This window comes from Penaeus vannamei, chromosome 25 (genome assembly GCF_042767895.1).
Source record: "Penaeus vannamei isolate JL-2024 chromosome 25, ASM4276789v1, whole genome shotgun sequence".
NCBI lineage: Eukaryota > Metazoa > Arthropoda > Malacostraca > Decapoda > Penaeidae > Penaeus > Penaeus vannamei.
Genome location: NC_091573.1, coordinates 30,433,096 through 30,440,595, shown reverse-complemented (window position 1 = coordinate 30,440,595; position 7,500 = coordinate 30,433,096). Strand labels below are relative to the sequence as shown.

At 45.0% G+C, this 7,500-nt stretch overlaps 1 protein-coding gene across 3 annotated transcripts in view; it reads left to right on the top strand.

Moving 5' to 3' along the window:
* Positions 1 to 7,500, top strand: part of LOC113813453 (uncharacterized) — a 30,125-nt gene that overhangs the window by 13,124 nt on the left and 9,501 nt on the right. The window contains exons 5-10 of one of the 3 annotated variants that reach the window (XM_070139407.1): positions 1,629 to 1,751; positions 2,066 to 2,213; positions 3,225 to 3,342; positions 3,933 to 3,995; positions 4,236 to 4,387; positions 6,817 to 7,035. In XM_070139407.1, the coding sequence (XP_069995508.1) occupies positions 1,629 to 1,751; positions 2,066 to 2,213; positions 3,225 to 3,342; positions 3,933 to 3,995; positions 4,236 to 4,387; positions 6,817 to 7,035 (823 nt within the window). Of the gene's footprint in view, positions 1 to 1,628; positions 1,752 to 2,065; positions 2,214 to 3,224; positions 3,343 to 3,914; positions 3,996 to 4,235; positions 4,388 to 6,816; positions 7,036 to 7,500 lie in introns of all 3 variants that reach the window. The other 2 variants (XM_070139406.1, XM_070139408.1) reach the window with 2 other exon arrangements.

Genomic DNA, 7,500 nt, shown 5'->3' with positions numbered 1-7,500 from the left:
GTCCAGTAAAGATGTTAATCTGCAGCAGGTCATGCCAAGACCTTAAACATGACTTACAGATTAATTGGAGAAGAACGGTTCTCGCTGAGCAGGTCATCTGAAGGCCGAATACTGGAGGATCCTAAAATATCAGTTAAGGACATAGGATTTACTGAGAGTCGGGTCAGAGAGGAACAAGCCATCCTTGCTGCATCCTCTCGCTTCTTAGAATTCTTGGTCCTTAATAAACATGTAGCGGAGGTAGAGCAAGAGGAAGTAGTCCGTAATACGAACGATACGAAAACGCTATTTTAGTTTTAATCAGTGGGCGTATTATTATTATTTTCATGTTATTACTAATTATCCTTTTCATGATTTTTTTTCCTCTTTTCTCTCACGTGTTACCCGCGGAAGACTGGGTTCGAGTACTGGTCACGGAAGGTTTTTAGATTTCTCGATTAAAATGCTTTATGGCAATTCTTCCTCTCTTACACTCTATGCCCAAGATAATCGGCCGGTTTGTTAAAATTGTGCCAGGCCCGACCCAATGAATATTCGTATAAACAGACATCTATATACACAGAAATAAATGCATATCTATCGATCTATCAAATATATATGCATTTATTTTTCTGTCTGCACGGTAGATATGAATGTCTAGACTGATAGATATGCATTTATTTCTGTGTATGTACATGTCTGTGCAATGAAAGTCTATTAGGTCGGGCTTGGCATAATTTTAACAAATCGGCCGAATAATACACTGATTTTCCCAAAGAAACCGACTCGTAACTATAACGATTTTTTTTGTCTTGTATCATTCCCTCATTCTTTCTTTCCTTTTTAAAAATTCTTTCATGACTTTTTTCTATATTTCATATTCTGTTATGATCTTTCATGTGTTTGTCCCTCTATTCTTTCATGATTATTTTTCTCTATTTTATTTTATTCTTTTTTTCTTCTTCTTTCTGTCATTATTCATTTTATTCTTTCTCTTTTTTTTCTTCTTCTTTCTGTCATAATTCGTTTTATTCTTTCTCTTTTTCTTCTTCCTGTCGTCATTATTCATTTTATTCCTTCTCTCTTTTTTTCTTCTTCCTGTCGTCATTATCTTATTTCTTTCTTCTTTTTCTTCTTCTTCCCGTCGTCATTTTTTTCTGTTTTCTTCTCTAGTTTCTTCATCTTCCTGTCGTCATTATTCATTTTATTCCTTTTCTTTTTCTTCTTCTTCCTCTTATCATTATTCTTTCTGTCGTCATCATTCACTGTATTCCTTCCCTCTTTCATTATTCTTTATGTCATCATTCATTTATTCCTTCTCTCTTTTCTTCTTCTTCCTGTCGTCATTATTCATTTTATTCCTTCCCTCTTTCCTTCTTCTTCCTGTCGTCATCACTCTTTCTGTCATCATTCATTTATTCCTTCTCTCTTTTCTTCTTCTTCCTCTCGTCATCATTCACTTTATTCCTTCTTCTTCTTCCTTTCATCATTATTCACTTTATTCCTTCTTCTTCTTCCTCTCATCATATTCACTTTATTCCTTCTCCCTTTCCTTCCTCTTCTTCCTCTCATCATCATTCACTTTATTCCTTCTCTCTTTCCTTCCTCTCATCATCATCATCATTTTTCTTCTGCTCTCTTCTCTGCAGGGAATTATTTCGCCGAAGATCGAGGTGTCGACGAGAACGAGCGTCAGCGAGACCAGGACGCCGCTCCACCAGTGCGAGCAGGACACCGTCAGCTTCGGACACGCGCAGAACCGGGCGACGAAGGTGAGGAGAGGGAGGAGGAAGGGAGGGATGAAGGAGGTGAGGGAGGGGATGAGGAGAGGGAGGAGGAAGGGAGGGAGGGAGGAGGTGAGGATAGGGTGGAGGGAGGGAGGGGATGATGAAGGAGAGAGGGAGGGAAGAGATTAAGGAGGGAAGAGATGAAGGGGGGGGAAAGAGAATGAAGGAGGGAAAAGCTGTGAATATCTTTCCCTGTCCAGTGAATAATCGCACCGCGTGGGAACAGACATAACCAGGATAAATAATGGAATATATGATCACGTATTCGTATCTGAGTTGAAGGCCGTGTCTCCCTCCAGGCGGTGTTCCGGCCGAAGTCTCCTGACGAAGGAAGGAAGGGCGACGGTGGCGGGTCGAGTGAGGGCGGCGGCGGTGGCGGCGGCAGCGGAGGGGCGTTGGTGCGGGGCGAGGAGGAGCCGCTGCCCTTGCAGACGAGCCCCAGGCACGGTGAGGCGTCCTACAGGTCTCGCTCCTCTCCTGCTCCCCTTTCTCTTCTCGTTTCTCTCGCTCCTCTCTTTCTGTTTCCTCTTCTCTTCTCGTTTCTCTCCTTCTCTCCTTCAGCTTCCTTTTCTCTTCTCGTTTCTCTCGCTCCTCTCTTTCTGTTTCCTCTCCTCTTCTCGTTTCTCTCGCTCCTCTCTTTCTGTTTCCTCGTCTCTTCTCGTTTCTCACGCTCCTCTCCTCTCCTGCTTCCCTTTCTCTTCTATTTTCTCTCGCTCCTCTCCTGTTTCCCACTTCCTTTGCGTTTTGTCGATTTCCTGAGAGGCGGCAAATTCTTCTGCCAAAACGTTTTATTATTATCATTATTATCATTATTATTATTATTATTGTTGTTGTTGTTGTTGTTGTATCAAGATTCGTATTTGCTTTCTTCTGGGCTCTGACTCGTAAGTATATTCATAAACTTCAGAACACGTAACTCCTCTCAGGGTTTTATATCAAACTTTCGTCCTCGAATTATTCACATACGTATGTGACAAAAATGTATTTTTTTTATTAAGGTTATATGATGAATATAATAGTGTTTCATGTAGAAAAGTAAGTAAAATCAGGTCACTTGTTGAAGTAATGCATACTTTTTTTTCTTTCATTTTTCTTTTAAGATGAATAGCTATTCTGTTTCAGGGCACGGATTATGCAATCTATACCAAGGTAAAACTACGAAATATTTTGTATGTACTCCCGAAAAAGAATAAATATGCGTTTTTTATTCATGTCTAATGCGGTTTCTCTCGAAATATTAATCATCTGTAGCAGAGAAAAATAGGTATACATATGAGTTTTATTAAAAGGTGACTCATCAATTTCGAAGACGAGGAGAATTTCGAAACTACTGTTCCAACTTTCAAAAATAAAAAAAAACTTTTATTCGTATATTGATTTTATGACATTTTATCGAAAGAAAATTGTCTTCTGACCCTTAATCAAATGTGAATTGCTGGACCTCCTCCTCACCCACAGGCGAGAGCAGCAGGGGCTCTGGGAGACGAGACGAGGGCCCGAGACCGCGCTTTGTGTACCGTCGCCCCGATGACGATCTCCTCTCCCGTATCCCTTCGTCGCCCACTAGGAACAACAAGTATACTTCCATTTCTTTATTCATTTATTGAGAGGCCATTTGGGGTTTTATTAAAAGGGTTGTCATAAGATCGATAAGATCGTGTTAATGTTTGTGGTAAACTTATGTTTTTTATCATAATAGATTTTTTCTGATCACGGTTGTCATAATTTCTGTTGTATCTCCTACATGTAAATTTTATGCGAGCTATTTATATGTGAAACTAGAATTGTGTTATAATGATATAAATCGCTATGGCAGTGTTAGTTAAACAATAGAATCATAAATAGCTTTGGTCATCGTAGACAACTGATTATTAAATATGTATAGCATCAATGATAAGGCAAGATCCTGACTACTTAATCGACTTAAGATTTTTTCTATTACACATTGCCGATTCCGAAGTGAAGACAAATAAAACAAAGAATTACTTCCCTCTTCCCTGGAGGTCCCTCTCTCAGCGCCTTTTCCATGCCCAAGGAACCGTCACCTACCATGATATCAACTCTTTCTATCAACTCATGGTTATTCTGCATGAGATTTAATGGTTATATTTGTCTTCACTGATGGCCACCCACCCGCCTTACCCATAGGTACCTTGGTATCCGCAGTCGGTACCTGTCTCGGAGCACCGGCAACCTTAGCGACATGCCCCGCACCGCTCTGCCCAGCAGGTGAGTGCAAGGGGCATGGGAGTGTTCTGTATGTAATTAGGATTTCCAGGAACGGCGACGCTTTTCCTTTCAGTCCCGTCCTTCGTGCAACAATGATTTGATATTTGGGCTGACTGAGGTTCTTTCGAGTGACATGGGATATGTTTATCGACTGTGGTAATACTAGCGATATGAAATGCGTTTATCGACGATGACGAGGCCACAGGTGACCTTGAGGGATCGATGCTCCTCCTCCTGCAGATACGGCAGCCGCCAGGGGAGGACGGACTCGGGAGGAGGCTTGGCGAGGACGTCGAGCGAGACCGAAGGAGGCGGGGGAGGCTACACGCACCCGAGGAGGAGGGCCAAGGACGACCTCGGCCACGACGCGCACGTGACTCTCGTCGAGCCTGGTACGTAGGGCACGGGAGGTCGGGCAGTTGGAGGTAGGGACGCGGCGGGTGCCCGGGAGAGAACACTGTGGCCACATGATGCGACAGACACGGGATGTTGATTAATTAAAAGGTTAACAGCTCTCGGATTTAGTGGGGATGACAGTATGAACTCGAGCAGGTGTCACGCCAAGGTATATGCGGTGTATGCCAGCTGATCTTCTCTTCTCCTCTTTCTCTCTCCCCTTCTCCACGTCACTCCTTCTTCTCTTCTCCTCGCTCTCCTTCTCTCTCTTTTCTTTCTCCTTCTCCCTCTCCTTCTCCTTCTCCTTCTCCTTCTCCCTCTCCCTCTCCCTCTCCCTCTCCTCCTTCTCCCTCTCTTTCTCCTTCTCCTTCTCCTTCTCCCTCTCCTTCTCCTTCTCCTCCTCCTTCTCCCTCTATATCCTTCTCCTTCTCCCTTTCCTTCTCCTTCTCCTTGCGGCGCCGAGTCATGGCGAAGGGGCGGGTTCAGCTGGCACCTGGCCCGGGAGGATTTCCACGAGAAAAGGAAAAGAAAGAACAATGCAAATGATAGGTATTCACGTATATATGTGCGGGCTCGTGTGTGTGTGTGTGTGTGTGTGTGTGTAAATATGTACGAATATATGCATGGATATGTGTGTAGATGTAGACAGAAAAAGAGACAAAATATATACAAACACACAGACGGACCGAAGCTTATATAAATCATAAAAAAGCAAACACACAAACAACGAACAACCAAACAGGAGAAGCGAGACGAGGAGCCAAAGCAGAGAGCAAGCAGACCCTGCATTTAGGTTTCAAGGTTAATGATCATTTTTTTTCATTTTTGTTGTTGTTTTCACTCCTTTTCGTTTATCTTTTCTCTCTCTCTCTCTCTTTTGTCTTGTTTTCCTTAATCTTTTGTTCTTTCTTTTTCATTACTTTTGTTTTTTTTCCGTTTTTCCTTTTACCTTTTTTGTCTTTTCAATATTTTCTCTTCCTTTTTTTTCTTTTTTGTCTTTTTGTCTTTTTTACTTTTTTTGCCTTTTTTTCGCTGAAGGAAATGGCGACGACGTTGACATTGTCTGCCTGGCGGAGAGGGCTTCCTTGCAGTGTTCGTGGTCCTGCAATGAGGGTTTTTTGGGGGGTAGGGGGTTGAGGGGGTCGGGGGGAGGTTGCTGTATCCTCAGGTTCCTTTGGTGTTGGGGGTAGGGGGGTGGGGGGACTCTGTGTGTGTGTGTGTGTGTGTGTGTGTGTGTGTGTGTGTGTGTGTGTGTGTGTGTGTGTGTGTGTGTGTGTGTGTGTGTGTGTGTGTCTGTGTGTGTGTGTGTGTGTGTGTGTGTGTGTGTGTGTGTGTGTGTCCAGTACACGTACGGCATGATAGTTTACATCCTGTGCACTGTGCGTGAGTCTGCGGTCGTAAGATGCATGTTTTCCTTTGCATATGATTGACTCGTAAGTCCTTAACAGCTCCAATTAGGATCCATTCCCTCCCACTAGAGCAGTAACTTCCAAATATAGAAGACTCTTAGGTAAAAGATGGGGGGGGGGCTATCGGCCAGAGGGAGGAGGGGACTCAGCAGGTGATCCAAGTGTGTAGCTATGGCCGGGAAGGGGACATAAATAAAGACTTGAATATTCATATTTTGTAAATAAACCCTTGTGCTTACATATCCACACTGCTCTTTAACAGCGCTTGATGATTAAAAGATAATATGTATGGCGTGACAACTACAGAGTTTAAGGTGTTAGTGAGATGACTCATCAACTCCTTTAGGGCCCATGATAAGAGAAAGTTATTTCCGAAAGCAAAAGAAGACTCTGAAGTACAAAACTGTATCCTGTGGCCTCTCCCGCATCCTCCATCCCTCATATTTTCCTCTTCTATTCTCTCTCTCTCTCTCTCTTCATTCGCAAAGCAAGAGAGTCAAAACCACTTCAGAGACATACTATCGGAGTACTCCCTGGCCCCCCTCCCTCCCTCCCTCCCTCCCCCCCCCCCTCTCTCTCTCTCTCTCTCTCTCTCTCTCGCACGAAAGCATGAATGGAAAGTAGAGTAAATACATAGATGAAAATCACTATGATAGTCTCTCTTTCCCCGTGTCCCTTTTTCACCTCGCTTCGTGCATCACCGGAGCACCAAAGCACGAGGGAACTGCAGTCACGGGAAAGCAAGAAAGGGAAGCTTTAATGGGAAGCTCCTTTTCCATCTTGTCTCTCGTTCGACCTGCTGTTCGTAGCGCTAGAGCATGAGTGAAAGGTAGCCATTGTGAAAAGGGGTAAGAGCTCCATTGTCTTGTCCCCTTTCTAGCCTGCCTCTGGAAGCACTATCAGTAAAAAGGAGCCCCAGTTCAGTGAGAGGAAGGGCACCCTTAAGACCCTTCTGCCGCCCCCCATCCGGTCTGCCATTCGTTGCACTAAACCTTGGTCTCCTGCCTGACTTCTAGAGCGGTGTCCCCACTGCGACGGCGAGCACGGGGCCGAGTCCTGCACCACCTGCCGCACCTACCACCGCTACTTCCCCCGGCCGTCACGCCCTCGCGCCCACGCCCACGCCTACCACACCAACAACCCGCAGGCCGCCCTCAAGGTGCTGCGCCAGCCCGGCCGCCGAGACCTGCGTCCGAGGAAGCGCTACCTGGCCGAGATCGATGGCGCCCTGCATGGTAGGGCTCGTCCCCGCGCCTCTTGCCTTGCCTCGCTCGCTGGGCGCCGCCCTCCGCCCGCGCCCCTCGCCCTGCCTGATCGTCGGGCGCGGAGGGAGACTCGTCGAAGAGGGCGCCGCCGCAGGGCCTCAGGAAGGGCTTCCGGGACGGCCTAGAACATGCCCTGCTTTGCTTTGGCCTTATTCTGTTGCTTGGTTTATTGCTTGCTTTAAAAGATGCTTTAGCTCTTTATGAGTGTGATCACTCTCATGTATGTATGTATGCTTGAATGTGTATGAAGCTTGATCATCGAAAACTTCCCGTCTTTTCTTCCACTGGTTTTGAAATTATTTCCCAGCGCTAAGAACTTATCTTCATTTTGATTCTCAAGCTAAATCAATTAATCAACTTCTTTCGCTAATAAAAATCCCAATTTAGATTATACAAACTGACTTTGTCTCCATCAGCTGATTTTCCGACGGTCGT